The following is a 13,309-nucleotide window of genomic DNA, read 5'->3' on the forward strand; positions in this document are numbered from 1 at the left end:
TCCATATAAAAAGATACTAATTTTATTGTGTCACTATTGCCGTTTATTGTGTCCAGTTTCCAAACTTCGTTTGTCCTATCATTTGCAAAAGGTGACTGTATAAATATTCTATTCGCACTGGCGACGTTCATAATTTGCTTAGGAAAATCATTTATTCCAATAAATTTAAAAATGAAAGTGGCAAGTTCTTTGCATTCTTAAAGTTGCAATAACCCCATTTGCATGTTGCTTTTTGACTAAGTGATTTGTATGTAGTTATTGTTGTTCAATTTCTTAAACTTAATTAGTGTTATCATTATTCAAAGTGTACTCATATCGATAATATTGTTATTTTTTAATATTTTTATTTATATCTTGTTTCAGTTAAAATAAAAAAAATTCAGTGCAGAGACAAATGGATGGTCGTCATTAGCTGTCTCTACACCCACGAGTACACAGATGCACAATAATTCTTAAAATTCTCCTCTACCCATGTCTACACACATCTGGCAGAGGCTCAGAGAAAATGGCTGTGTTTGTTACTTCTGCTCCATTCTAGTTAAACACCTTATTGCTTCTAATATGTTGTTTCTGTTGCTGGTTTCACTTATATCATCTTGATTGATCATTAGATTGTGTTTTTATTGTTAAAAGGCAGTAACGGCAGACACTCTTCAGGCCTTGGTCTCCACTGCCGGTGCGGATTCAACCTTCGATGTCGTGGCAGCCGCGTCCGTGCCAGCTGAAGCAGCAGCACCCTTCTTTTTTCCACCACCTTTACCCTTCTTACTTGGCTGCAAAGGTGTAGCGACAAGTTCCTGAACAAAATAAAAATTTACTAGCAAATTATTTCCAAGTTTTATTATACTAATATTAATTACTTTCAGTTCTGGCTGGGCTATGCTATGCTCACTAACGAAGTACTCTTCCGTGAAAGGAATACCAGTAACCAAATTGACTCCGTTGGGCATAAGCAAAACAGTATGCTTAAATTGCGCCACGTATTCAGCTGCAATAAACGAAATGTTTATTTACTAAGTAATTTATTAGGATGTGTAACAAAAAACAAAAAAAAAAATTAGTGCAAAAATCGTATGGATAACGCGACTAGTGGCAGCTTTAAGTTGAGCCGTTGGATAACTTAACTCGTACGTGAACATTTTAAAAAGATGGAATTTCTATATATCGATCATTTCATTTATGCATAAAACGCAATTTAATATACTTATATAAATTGTAACAATTATCTTCATGCAAAATTAGTATGACAAGGTTGTGATTGTTCTAGTAATACATTTTACTTAAAGTGCACAATAAACACTTTAAGAAAATGTATAATTAAATATATTTTTATCTTGCAAGGTGTCTGGCCGTAAACGAAATCGAAAAACATTAACGGAATTAATCCTTGCTGTGGAATTAAGTCTCAGCTTTTAAGAATCTTACCTGGTTTCTCGTAAAGAACTTGGAAAGGTTCGATCATCTTGTGTGATACACATTCAACAACGCCCATACGCGCCTTTGTTTCTTCATCGAAATGTCTGATATTGAAGGGCATATTACCATATTTTGTTTTAACCTGTAATTGAAACCCATTTAATAATTTTTATTAACACAAGTAAGGAAGACTAAATTCGGTCCGGACCGAACTTTATATATCCGCGCACATTTTAATAAATTTAACTTGAGTTGGCTCTTTATTTTTGGAATCAAACGAACGGAATGAAATTTAATCTTGACATATAAAAAGTGGGCGTGTTTTTTATCCGATGTCAATATCATTGGGCGAGTTTAAATTAGGTAATACATTGAATAATTTTGCATCATTTATAACATGTGAACAAAATTATAATAGTATTTGGGAACAAGTGCGCGGATATAAATACAATATACTGCAAGCCGCATCAAGCAGAAACTTGATCTATTTATTAGGCCAAGTAAAAAGTTATGAACATTTTTTCGCTTCATTTCGACAATGAAATTAATATAGAGCTAAATATAATTTAGAACGCATTTACAAATTATGCGACTAAAGTACTTGTTGATATTGTTCAAGCAGTTCGCAGAACTGTGCCAAGTTCAGTGTAGTTAACGGCCATCGTCGTCTAACTCATTTAACTGTAGGCCAAAAGAAAAGGGATATATATTAGGCGAGTGAATTTAAGCTGGTATGTGAATTGTTGGTTAGGACCGCGCGTGGTGCCATCACATGCTGGAGATGTACTGAGTGGGGTCAATTCTGGATAGTTAGGAATTTTACCTAACGCAATTATGCCAGAGTAACGCGGGTCTCACGGTTAGATTCCGACAACATATTCGGAAAGCGAGACTTCATAAAAGTGGTAAGGGACTCTCGGTGAATGTCGTTAATTGCCTGACTGTATACTGAGAAATCTAGTAGTTGTTGTATACAGTTTTGTAAATGTAAATGAACTCTACATTATCTTGCCTCAGAGATGGAAGTAGGGCCGAAAGCAGGCGAGTACACAATGTTGTTGTTGTTGTAGCAGCATAAACATTCCCAATATTTACATACGGGGGAATGCTGCTGGAGTGACAATCCTTGGCCGAATATAAATCCGGGTCGTTTCGATAACGTAGAACCTCAAGAGCCTTTGCTGATATTGAGAGGGCTTTTGTCCACGCTGCCTTTGACTCTATATGCTTGTGGGATCACGACAATCTCTTCTACGTTAGCGGATAATCCGCATGCATGTGTGGGCAATGTTTATATTGCTACAATAAAAACAAAATGCCGCCAGGAGGCATGGGGTGAACGAAGCAAATGTCGGAATGTCATTTGGACAGTAACTTTAGGTGCTTTAAGCGTAATGACTCCTTTAAAACGATTCGATGAAATATTGCTCTTAAAGATATCTAGCGAAAAATTATCAGAACTTTTACTCCATCTAGCATATTTATTTGTGTGTATAATAATAATATTGTATAAATAACTTGTACAACTTACTTCCTGCAAAAGCCCGCGCGATGCCTTCAGTTTAAGCATATAATTTTCATCCGTTTTTTTGTATATAGAGACCTTTGTATCCTTTTCACGACCCTGTATCAACAAAAAGTGTGAAATATTAATATTTTTCTTATACAAAAAATTTATATATATTCTACAATCGTCCTCAGATCTCATAATCTTACAATCTTTGAGCGTAAGTCAACCGACCCAAAACAAGTGTGCAATTTAAATTCGCAAAATAGATTTTAAAATGAGAAGTACACGAATGAGATATCAATCTGTTACTTTCACTTGTATTTTGCCAATCGACTTAAAACTCTCAAGCGCTAGTTTTTAATCATTGGAAATGTACAGCAATGATAAAAATTTAATTGTCTTGTCGCACTTACAACGCCTTCTCCAGAGCTCACTATTACATCGATAGCATAAACTTCATGTGTCTCAAAAGTACATTTCTCGTGTTCTTTACGTTGATTTTCATTTGGATTTTGTATGATAGTCTTTTCGCCATCAATTTTAAATTGTTTTAACTCATGGCTAAGCATACCCTCGATGGGTTTACACTTGTACGATTCGCTAATTTGTTGTACGGCGTCGGTGATCGTGTAATTCTGAGAAGATAACAGGAAAAGTTTATTTTTACCACGTTGATTAAATATACTAAAATATTTTAAAGTAGCATAATTGTTAGCAGCCGAAAAAAGAGACTGCAATATTTCTCTTTGCAAGTGTTGAGATGAACCCCTGTATTGAGAATCCAAGAGGCAATCCGTTTACTTGCAAATCGCGCATAATTTGTATGAGAAACATATGTACATATACATAATAAACGAAAAGTATTTAAGTTTTAACAATAATTTTCATATATTTGTTAGCAATCGAAAAAGAGAAATCACATTAACGCAAACTCCTCATGGTGGACTACAAATATTACTTTATACAAGTATTGAGATGAATTCTTGCAGCAAGGAACCAAGAGACATTCCGTTGACTTGCAAATTGTTTAAATACTTTTATTTTATTTGTTTGAAGATAATTATGGAGGCATGTATTCAATTAGCATTCCACCATTGTGGCTCAACATATTTATTTTTGCAAACAGTTTTGGACGATTTTGCTCAATTTGCAAAACCAAAGTTGTTGCTTGCTTGATTCACATTTATAATTATTTATTAAAATTACAGAAATTAAGAAGAAAACATAAAAAATAGGTAGAAACTATTTAAATTAATAGTGTATTATTAAATTATCAAGTGCAATTAATTAAATTCGTTTAGTTAGCTACTAATCGATTTTTAGTTCGTTCTTATATTAGCGTAAATAGATTCCTAAATGCGAACTGAGCTAGCGTTAGTCTCACTGAAAGAAAGTTCTTTCTCAACGAGACATGACTAAGCTTTGAAAGTCCGTAAACGCAACGCTTCGAAAACAAAATGTCAGTCCAACACGTTTAGTGACTTACATGATTATGAAATAACACCGCTCACTAATCAATTTTTTGACACGAATTTCAAAACAAAATAAAAAATAATTATTCCTAAGGTGTGTTGTTAATAATTTTTCGTGTAAGAGCATTAAGAACATTTTAGATTTAACCAAGTTGGACTGTGCATTAAAATTTCAACGTAATCTGGATACCAAGTATTGTTCAAGGTGGCGCAAAATTATTCATTTTTTTTACTAATTAATAACCACAATTCATAAAAAAAATAAAAAAATTTAAACATGCTAAAATTAAAATTTTCCTATAGGGTGATTAATTCTGCGCCACTTTGTATAAACAACTCGAGAAAGCAAAAAACAATGACTAATAACAGATTTTGTTGCAACGAAAAAACCAACAGAAGCTGTTAATAATTTGATGCTACTGGTAAAAGTCTTTTGGTCCAGTCCGTGATAAATGTGCACACTCGCTATCAAGTAGCGATGAATACTTGCAAAATTGATTTTTCAATATGAATTTTTATATATTTCATCATCTTACAAGATTTTCTAAAATTGTGGATACTATCCCCAAATTTACGATTTTATACACGATACAAAATACAAGAGTTTTTTTCGCACGCATTTCTAAGCAACGTATCTACCGGTAAAAACAAAGTGGGTGTAACTTTAAATCTGTTCTAAGAATGCTATAATCAGGAAATTGTAAAGTAATTTGTTAATAGGATTATAGAACCCAGACTGCCAAATATTCCAGATGTTAAACTTGAATTTATAAATAAACCTTTGTAAGATTGTTATCTTTCAAATCCTTATTATCAATGTGAATCAGTGATAAAAAGTTAAGTCTTATTATATTGCTTGATTTTTTCTTAATATTTTATAGCGTTCGAAATTTAATTTATATTGAAAAGAAAAATCTAATGAATATCAAAAATAAAAAACTTACGCTATTTCCTGCCTTTAATAGCCGTAATGCTGCCTGCACAGACCAGTATGCAGCTAAAACAACATCTGCTTGGCGTCCAGTCACTTTTTTCTCATTAGAAGCTCCAATAACAATTGTATGTGCTGCTACAGCAATAAAACCATCTATATGTGCACCAAGATCACTACCAAATAAATATAAACATTTATAACTTTCTTGAAGGAAGCATATCTAATAATTGTGCAGATAACTATTGTTCTTAAAATCATACGTACATTTTAACAACATCTCCATCCTTGAGTGTGTAATCGGGATCATTCTTTGATGGTGAGAAGTGGCATACGCAATTATTAATCGACAAACAAGTTGGGAATGCAATACCTTTCTTCAGGTCCTTTTCTTTCTTATATACCTAGCGAGATTCCAATATTTGTAGAAATTGTGTCTTTCGTAATAAAATATATAGACAATTCTTTGTTCTCAGATCTCATAATCTAACCATCTTTGAGCATCAGTTTCACCATAATCAAAAATGCGCTAATCGCCAAATGAAATATTGACGACCAGAAGTAGTAATTCATTTGAACTACTGCATATTTCAACACAGATAAAACCTCAAGCTCTCAAGCGCTTGTTTTTAATCATCGAACAGAAATAAATAAAATAAAAATAATAATACCCAAGCAGATTTATATCCATCAAAAAAACTGTCACTTCAGCAGTTTTCCCCAAAATTTTTAGGGAATGTGTGACGTTTTTACAATAACAAAATAATTTCGTGTAACTTGAAATCTTACTTTGTTGGTTTCCTCGATAATAAGGTTGTCACCCTTAGTGCAGACATCCCGCACAGATGCATCTGTCACGCAGAGATCAATTACAGCCTTCAAAGTTTCTGAAAAGTACAAATATAATTGTTAGTTAAAAAATGAATATTCAAATTAAATGACCGAGAATGTCATTACAATTATTAAAAGATAAAGTTTATAATAATGAATAGGATTCTAAACAACTTGAAAAACCTTCATACATGGATACGTAATTTGCATTTTTTACAAACAAAATGCGTGGCAGAACTTTTATAGTTGAGTTGAAGTTATTCAAGTCGATGTGTATCTTAAAAGCGTACATGGAAAAGTGTATTATAGTATGTATGTGTACACGCTTTTTAAAATAAATATGAAAAATAATTTAATTACTTAAAATTTTTAAGATAATATTTGCTCCATATATAAAATAACCATCTAATGGTATCGGTATGATTCGAAACATTTAGGTTATGTTGAATACGGACCGTAACGCTGTACGCGCCGCGTGGCTTACTTTAGCAACTTCATTATACAGTTAATCAAGCAAGTTTTTTTTAGTTTTGTGTGTATTATTCCTTAGTTTGTAATTGCAATGCAAAATGGTAAATTTTTTACTATACCAGCATGAATGTACTTACTGTTGACTATTTCACCAGCCAATTTGTATTTAGTCACCACCAAATCTTCAGCAATGGTTTTCTCTGGTGCCTCTTTCTCAACTTCGGCCATTTTCGATGTGAAACAAAAATTTAGATGTCCTTTGATAGAAAGCCGCGCGTAAAAAATCTACTTTTTAGCCTTATTATTTAAGATGGATTACACACCTCTTATTAGAATTTAGAGTTGCAAATACTGTTGCAAAACTAAAAGAAAAACTTGAAATTGCTTTTGTTGAAAATCGCAAGCAAATCACAAAAATTGCTTTATTACACACGTTGCTCTTTTCGCGACGGTGGAATTGTGTAAAAGAAACGCAAACGATGTGCACACGAAGCAACGAAAGATTCATTGAGGTTGCCAGCTACCCCTGTAATACTATTGCCAAAATATCTTATAGACTTTAAAAAACAGAAAAACGCTTGATAAAAACACCGTATTTGCAAAACAACAACCTCTGTAAAATAAAGTGATACGAAATGAAAATCTCTAAAGTCTAATTAGAGGTTTCATAGTCTTAATCCCATAGCCATATCCGTAAATTTAAAGGATAAATTAGATATGTAATCCAAAGATGATAGAATAAAAGGCTGCGCTGTGTCGTCAAGCTCCATGAATTAACGATGATAGAGTAGAAGGCTGCGCCTTACGAATTCGCTATGTTGTCAGAGCCCATGAATTACCAAACAAAAGGAAGGGGAATTGCTTACTTGGGAAGAGGAAGAGTAGGTGAAAGCAATAGAAACACCCAAACATAAGAAATAACACGCACATACACACACTTTCTTGCAACAGCTTCTTTTGCAAATAACGCAAACAAATTGTTGTTGTTTTAGCAGCATATATCTATATATACATATATGGGGATTGCTGCAGTCCTTGGCCGGATATAAATCCGGGTCGTTCCAATAATGTAGAACCGAACAAATTGTATTTGGAGGCTTTATATTAATTTGTGCTTCACAATTTAACACACAGTGATTTGTTTTTATTAGTTCATTTAGTTTAAATCTCCCAAATCACAACATTATCAAGCCATTCACTGAATTTTCACCAATATGTAATTTCTCCTCCTTTTTTTGTTTTGTGTTGGAAAGGGACCTGATTTCAGACGGGATCGCGAAAAATAATCCGCTTTGAGAAGGCATCCCCTATAGTACTTAATTCGCCTTGACTACTAACCGCATGGAAAAAGAGATAGTGGCATCCCAATTGCCAAGTTGTTCGGGCAGAAAATAAAAATCAATTTTATTCAAACAGAGTGTCAGCACATTTTTATTGCGCTCTCAGTGAGTTATCTATGTTCAGTGAGACGGAGTGAGAAAGGAAGGAATTGGCTATTTTTGCGGTGAGGTTTTGGCTAAACGTTCTACCGTGACAAAAATGGAATAAATCACATGAATACGACTCATTTCTCAAACAACGTGGACATCGAGCAAATGTCATGCTTGCCCGTGTAGCTCGTAGCTCATATGGACGTCAGCTGGTACTGACAACGTACAAGTGTCTCTTAGATGTGAGTCCAACCACAGTACCTGGACTGCTAAGACCGCGATTGGCACCTATCTTTCGTCGTGAATACCAACAAAGACGTAGTGGAAGTTCTACAGATGCGACTGCTGCTCGAAATATTTGGAATAAGCTTTTCGGAAAATATTTGTTAGCCACTAATATCCTTAGCTCTGGTATTTTAATGGTGATTGGGGATTTGGTTGCGCAAGACATTGAGTATCGACGTCATTACAGAGATGTGGACGAGTTTGACATCAAACGTGAGCGATATGATACCAAACGTATTTGGCGAATGTTTTTTGTTGGAGCTTTACAAGGACCGCTCCACCATTATGTTTACAAATGGATGGATCACGTGATGCCAGTGGCAAACATGCGGAACATTTTGCGAAAAATACTTATTGACCAAGTTTTTATGTCTCCGGCTTGTATATTGATATTCTTCTATTCGGCTTGCTATTTGGAACATAGATCGGTTGACGAGACTAATACGGAATTGTGTGATAAATTTCCGATTATTTATCTTATGGATTGGACAGTGTGGCCAGCGGCACAATATATTAATTTTAAATATTTGGATACGAAATATAGAGTAATGTTCGTTAATGTTTGTACGGCACTTTACAACATATTCCTTTCGTATATGAAACATGATTTTTAATTTATATGTTGAATCATTTGATTTTTTGTGATATAGGTATGTTGTGATCATTGTTAATAACACGATCTAGTGTTAATATATATTATTACAAGCACAATTCGATATAATTTATGAAGTAATGTAATGCTATTACAATATCGTGAAACGTTTTCTTTAATGGAATGTAGTTTGTATGCGATCCGAATATTAAAATACTTTTGGGTTAAACAGAAATATAGTTCGTAGAAGTATATATGTTTTTTAATTTAAAAAAGAATTAGAAATTGAAATACTACTATGCTTAACTTAAACAAATACAATTAAAATAAGACAACGAAAAGGAAATTAAAATCCTTCACCAGTTACTGTTACACCAAACATATTTTGGACTAATTGCATATGCTCCTGTGCAATAAAATTGGCGGTTAACGTAGTAAGTGTTTCGTTTGCTCTTGTTATCTGTTGTTTTACAATTAATCGAAAATCTTCTCGCGCCCCTTTGTCCGCACCTCGTGTACCAACTCGACAAATGCTTGAGCCGCCTTGTGTGAGCGACAAGTCAAAAGCAAAGTTTTCATTGTTTGCATTCCAGATGTGCATAAATTCTTCGATAAAATCGATCGTTACTATGTACGTAGTAAATAAGCGATATGCGAAAGACCCTCGCGTCGTTATAAGCGCAAATATTTGCTCTGCCATAAGTGTTTCACGTGGGTATTCAAGTTGTAATAATACCAGCAAATCACCAAGTATTTGATCCGGACAATTCGGTTCGTAGAGTTTCCGCTGAAAAATATATCATTGATATAAAATATTTACTACATTTTTATTCTATACTCACACTCAGCATATTTACAATAGCTTTCGTACAATATTGTACTAATGCCTTTTGTGTCAATGGTATAAATATCATATGCCGTGGTACCTTCAACGTTAAATGTTCTAGGATATGTCCTTGCGTTGTTGGTAATTCGCCAATGATTTTAACAATGCATTCGAATCCTTGTAGCTGTAAATAAAATATTTGTATGTGCAGGAATAAAATATATAATCCAATTTACCGTCAAATTTCCTTGCAGCAAATTTAAGCTTAATAATTGTAAATTTTGTACCAAATTACTAGTCACCATCATCTCCGACATCAATTTTTTGGCCTCTTCCTGGTGTCCGAAATATATTGCTAAATCAAACAGGAATCGTGATATCCATGCAGCCAGGGGTAATGTGAGTAAGAGTTTGCTGAAATCGCGTTGGAATTGCTCCGTGTTCAAAAGTTGCCAGCATTGCGCCGCATGAACGAAAGCTTTAGATATATCTTTGCTTGTTGGAGTAGTTAAAGAAATCTGAGGAGGTTCCATACTTTGTACGTCTGAAGCTTCCACCTTCCAGTCAACTGTAGTTTATTGTAATCATGCTATATATGCACGTGCAAACTAAAGACATGTAATTTTTGTTTTAATTTTACCTGTAAAACCTTCAACCAAAACGTGATTTATATCAGTATCTTCGGCCCGCGTATAACAATTTTTTATGTAGCAGTGCAATGAGTAAATGAATAAAGTGGTAGCATAGAAAAGCACTTGAGTGCTTCCTGCTTGGCTTATAGAAACAATTTCTATAAGTTTATCCCAATAAACATTTTGTCCCCAAGTTTTATTGAAGGGCAAAAATGTTTCCCATCGCAAAATTTTGCCGCATAGCATTAGAACCTGAAATATTTTCTTCCATGTTTCATTGATATCACATTTAGTTTCATCGTCAATTATTTGGCGTATGTAGTATTCCAATGATATTGTAAATAACCGGCAAACGAGTACTGGAGGCAGCTCTGGGGTCTTGTGGTAAATTAGCGGTAATGCTTCTTCTACAAGCATTTCCTGGTATTTCTGAGGATTTTGCTTCATACCGTCCGCTATCATCTCGAGCAATCTTGGCTGCAACATTAAGAATCCTTAGTTTTCAGAGTTAATAATGTTTAAAAAATAAACTCACTGAATGGGTAATGGCGGCTTGAGGAAAGCGCTTTAATATGAGCAGCAATAGTTTACATTGATGAATACTGTTTTCTGTGTTATTAACTGTAAGCAATAAAATTTTATGCTGCACATCATATGATACATGCTGAAACATTTTCACATAAAACTCCTGTGCTGGTGTGATTTCATTTTCAGGCGCACGGAGGGCGTTCGTCAACTCATTTATTTCTTTCCATAACTCAACATTCTGGTTCTGGAAGGTTAAGGCTCTGCAAATAAATCCATTAGTGTTTAAGGGATTAGGGGGGTGTATAACTGCACGTACATGTTGCTGAAACATTTAGCTGCTTCTTCCAAGTTATTCGCGTCTCTCTCCAGCTTGTAGGCTTCGAACTGAAACAAATCTTGTTAAATCTTGCTGGTAAATGTGCCATCATTATGAGTTTACCAGTATACTGAAGTTAGTTGGATATAATGTCTTTGCTGTTATCAGCCATGCTTTGGCTGAAGCACAATCAGTACTTCTCAGCTTTTGCGCCTGCGACACTAAATACTGTTCATCGGAAATTGGTACCTCCATGAATTTGTCTTTAATGGCGTAGTTTATTATAAATTTTATAGAATAAAAAATATTCCACACAACCAGAATTAAAAATAGAAATATCTCTCGATGAAACGAATGTTATTTGTTTTTGCAAAACGTGTTCTCCTTAATTTTTACAACGACTTATACGCTGTTTGTTCCATCCAGACAAGGCGCATTCATTATTCACTTTGTGATTTCATTCTATGCCGACATTCGGATGGATACGGGAGAAGAAAATACACAAATCAGCTGATCTACCAAGGATGATAGAATACAAGGTTCCGCCTTCCGAATTCGCTGATTTGCCAGAGTTCATGAATAAATAATATATAAGAATGATAGAGAAAGAGTTTGCGCCTTTCGAATTCGCCGTGTCATAAGAGTCCGAAACCGAAATAATCTTTGATTATTACCATGTTTTCTGTGTTATACATAATTAGGCTGGAATTTAGAACAATGTCTATTTTGGAATTTCTGGCAAACTATAATGGTTTTTTTAATGAAACTTGGTGGAGATGTTAGTGAGGTGTTAAGGAACACTCTTTATAACTTTAAATTATTCGGGAAATAATAATTTTTTAATTATTTACATTCAAAATGCCCTCGGGAACTTCACTATAATTTGCCACATTACACTCTATATTTTTTAACATTTCACTAAAATTCACCAAATATACACTCCCACGCGTGTTTTTACCGATTTTTATGCTAATATTCTAATTATATCTATTAAAATTAAATGCAAATTCAATTGCCTATGCAATCACATTCCAATTTTAAGCGCGAACAAGAAGAAGATTGGAATTACAACAGTATGGTGTTGCCGGATGCCTGCAAATAAAAACAAAAATTAAGTACTTGAGTTTAGTGTTAATGATGGGAATGATGGGGTTATTGTGCCTGCTTACTACATACACGCATATGACGTTTTAATTTTGGGTTCAATGGTTTTAACACGGAAAGGAGTTTTACGCAAAAATACTGAGCATTGCGTAGCCGGAGTTGGACTGATGAGGGTAATTTTTTTGAAGCGCGGCCGAAGGCCGCCCATGCGAAAAGGAGTTCTACGCAAAAATACTGTGCATTGCGTAGCCGGAGTTGGACTGATGAGGGTTATTTTTTTGAAGCGCGGCCGAAGGCCGCCCACGCGAAAAGGAGTTCTACGCAAAAATACGGTGGATTGCGTAGCCGGAGTTGGACTGATGAGGGTTATTTTTTTGAAGCGCGGCCGAAGGCCGCCCACGCGAAAAGGAGTTCTACGCAAAAATACGGTGGATTGCGTAGCCGGAGTTGGACTGGTGAGGGTTATTTTTTTGAAGCGCGGCCGAAGGCCGCCCACGCGAAAAGGAGTTCTACGCAAAAATACTGTGGATTGCGTAGTCGGAGTTGGACTGATAAGGGTTATTTTTTTGAAGCGCGGCCGGAGGCCGCCCACGCAAAAAGGAGTTCTACGCAAAAATACTGTGGATTGCGTAGCCGGAGTTGGACTGATGAGGGTTATTTTTTTGAAGCGCAGCCGAAGGCCGCCTACGCGATAAGGAGTTCCACGCAAAAATACTGTGGATTGCGTAGCCGGAGTTGGACTGATGAGGGTTATTTTTTTGAAGCGCGGCCGAAGGCCGCCTACGCGATAAGGAGTTCCACGCAAAAATAATGTGTTAATTAATTTAATTTAATTTTAATTACTTTATTATTTTTTGTGATACGCTTAATATCATTGTTTTTAAGTTTAAATGAGTTGTATGTTTTTATTTTCAAAATTATTTCTCAACTTTAAATTACAGCAAAAAATACTGCAGTTTTACAAT

At 34.8% G+C, this 13,309-nt stretch overlaps 3 protein-coding genes and 1 non-coding gene across 5 annotated transcripts; 1 reads left to right on the forward strand and 3 right to left on the reverse strand.

Moving 5' to 3' along the window:
• Nucleotides 1-319: 319 nt before the first annotated feature.
• On the reverse strand, nucleotides 320-7,109 carry LOC128859667 (proliferation-associated protein 2G4). Of its 2 annotated transcripts, XM_054096664.1 has the most exons (10): nucleotides 6,955-7,109; nucleotides 6,769-6,888; nucleotides 6,119-6,216; nucleotides 5,597-5,733; nucleotides 5,343-5,505; nucleotides 3,340-3,561; nucleotides 2,948-3,040; nucleotides 1,426-1,558; nucleotides 861-988; nucleotides 320-797 (listed from the first exon to the last, which is right to left on the reverse strand). In XM_054096664.1, exons 2-10 carry the CDS (start codon nucleotides 6,857-6,859, stop codon nucleotides 654-656), a joined length of 1,209 nt encoding a protein of 402 aa, XP_053952639.1. In that variant the 5' UTR covers nucleotides 6,860-6,888; nucleotides 6,955-7,109; the 3' UTR covers nucleotides 320-653. The 2 variants fall into 2 exon arrangements, with proteins under 2 accessions (XP_053952639.1, XP_053952638.1); XM_054096663.1 differs by having other exon boundaries at nucleotides 6,769-7,109.
• LOC128862649 (small nucleolar RNA SNORA15) lies at nucleotides 1,263-1,391 on the reverse strand. The gene has a single exon (XR_008454531.1). It is a non-coding gene; the product is annotated as a small nucleolar RNA SNORA15 (small nucleolar RNA).
• Nucleotides 7,110-8,002: 893 nt separating the features above from the next.
• On the forward strand, nucleotides 8,003-9,190 carry LOC128859668 (mpv17-like protein 2). The gene has a single exon (XM_054096666.1). It carries the CDS (start codon nucleotides 8,232-8,234, stop codon nucleotides 8,958-8,960), a length of 729 nt encoding a protein of 242 aa, XP_053952641.1. The 5' UTR covers nucleotides 8,003-8,231; the 3' UTR covers nucleotides 8,961-9,190.
• LOC128859666 (integrator complex subunit 10) lies at nucleotides 9,183-11,744 on the reverse strand. Its single transcript, XM_054096662.1, has 8 exons — nucleotides 11,559-11,744; nucleotides 11,364-11,503; nucleotides 11,241-11,308; nucleotides 10,932-11,184; nucleotides 10,405-10,873; nucleotides 10,001-10,332; nucleotides 9,781-9,948; nucleotides 9,183-9,725 (listed from the first exon to the last, which is right to left on the reverse strand). The coding sequence occupies exons 2-8, from the start codon at nucleotides 11,493-11,495 to the stop codon at nucleotides 9,285-9,287; spliced, it is 1,863 nt and encodes a 620-aa protein (XP_053952637.1). The 5' UTR covers nucleotides 11,496-11,503; nucleotides 11,559-11,744; the 3' UTR covers nucleotides 9,183-9,284.
• Between the last annotated feature and the right edge of the window lie 1,565 nt (nucleotides 11,745-13,309).

The sequence above is a fragment of the Anastrepha ludens genome, chromosome 4, assembly GCF_028408465.1.
Source record: "Anastrepha ludens isolate Willacy chromosome 4, idAnaLude1.1, whole genome shotgun sequence".
Lineage (NCBI taxonomy): Eukaryota > Metazoa > Arthropoda > Insecta > Diptera > Tephritidae > Anastrepha > Anastrepha ludens.

What these genes read in the sequence shown, in the direction of transcription:
- LOC128859667 (XM_054096664.1), bottom strand. Translation starts at nt 6,859, where the DNA reads ATGGCCGAAGTTGAGAAAGAGGCACCAGAGAAAACCATTGCTGAAGAT. An exon ending in TATTAAAGGCAGGAAATAGC is followed by an intron (nt 3,562 to 5,342) that starts GTAAGTTTTTTA and finishes TTATCTTCTCAG; the next exon opens with AATTACACGATCACCGACGC. An exon ending in AGTTCTTTACGAGAAACCAG is followed by an intron (nt 989 to 1,425) that starts GTAAGATTCTTA and finishes CGTTTATTGCAG; the next exon opens with CTGAATACGTGGCGCAATTT.
- LOC128859668 (XM_054096666.1), top strand. Translation starts at nt 8,232, where the DNA reads ATGCTTGCCCGTGTAGCTCGTAGCTCATATGGACGTCAGCTGGTACTG.
- LOC128859666 (XM_054096662.1), bottom strand. Translation starts at nt 11,495, where the DNA reads ATGGAGGTACCAATTTCCGATGAACAGTATTTAGTGTCGCAGGCGCAA. An exon ending in GCTAAATGTTTCAGCAACAT is followed by an intron (nt 11,185 to 11,240) that starts GTACGTGCAGTT and finishes ATTTATTTGCAG; the next exon opens with AGCCTTAACCTTCCAGAACC. An exon ending in TGCTGCAAGGAAATTTGACG is followed by an intron (nt 9,949 to 10,000) that starts GTAAATTGGATT and finishes TTTTATTTACAG; the next exon opens with CTACAAGGATTCGAATGCAT.